The sequence below is a fragment of the Trichinella spiralis genome (genome assembly GCF_000181795.1).
Source record: "Trichinella spiralis strain ISS 195 chromosome Unknown Scfld4479, whole genome shotgun sequence".
NCBI lineage: Eukaryota > Metazoa > Nematoda > Enoplea > Trichinellida > Trichinellidae > Trichinella > Trichinella spiralis.
Window position 1 is genome coordinate 1 of NW_003531418.1, and position 930 is coordinate 930.

At 34.7% G+C, this 930-nt stretch overlaps 1 protein-coding gene across 1 annotated transcript; it reads left to right on the forward strand.

Moving 5' to 3' along the window:
* Nucleotides 1-200: 200 nt before the first annotated feature.
* Tsp_15802 (conserved hypothetical protein) lies at nt 201-813 on the forward strand (the record flags this gene model as incomplete). The annotated part of the gene is made up of 4 exons (XM_003367321.1): nt 201-243; nt 417-530; nt 608-691; nt 746-813. Coding segments are annotated over exons 1-4 (309 nt in total), but the record flags the coding sequence as incomplete, so codon positions are not given.
* Between the last annotated feature and the right edge of the window lie 117 nt (nt 814-930).

Sequence of the window (930 nt, forward strand, 5' to 3'; positions counted from 1 at the left end):
GACAACTCTGTTCGGTTTAAATTGCGAATCCCAATGTCCACCGTCAAAAAAAAACCAGGGGGAAGCGGGGTAGCCTGGCTTTACGTAGCTAATGGGTTTCGGGGCCAAAAAAACCAATGGTTCTTTATAATGCATGGGGGAGTTTAAAGTACCCAATGAGTAGGTAGAAAGAGGAAGGAATTCCCTCAACATATATTAACATGCAAAGTAATAATGCCAATGTTCTTTTGACCCCTAAAAACGGTATCAAAATATTGATAAAAATATCCTAATAAGTAATTCATTGGATGGAAAATTATAAATACAAATGGGCAAGAAAGCAAGACATGAAATGTTTGTTGTCATTGTTCTTATTAACGTATTTATGTTGGAAATTATTCATCAGTGTACTTTGAGGAATTGTACCTGAATTTAAGTTACGGTAGCATACGGTAGATTGAGTGGTGTAGCGGCAAAGTTGAAAGTGAAGTGTGTGATTTGGCCCATTTCAACGAAGAAATTTGCAACATATAATTTCTTGATGGTTACAGGTTGAACAAATATTTACCGTTTCTTTGAATTTAGCTTATCTATTTAGTGTTTTGTGTTGAATGATCAAATGTTGCAGCACGAGACGGTGGCAAAGAAGAAATTATAAAGATCATTCGAAATGTTGTTGTTAATGCTACTGTTAATGGTCCCGGAAGAGATGGTAAATTTCAGTGATGGTTGGATTTTGCAAATGTGAATTTGAATGGAGCTTCAGGATTGATCAAAAGTATTTTGGACCTTGAAAAATCGGTTCAACATACACTCATGCTAATTATTCAAGTGGTATTTGTTTACAATTTTGTAATTATTGTATCAGTGGATTTTTATTCTTTTTTTCTTTTATTGCCAAATTGGAATTCGAAGGTGACAACAGTGGTGAACTTGAAGAGGAATCCAAAT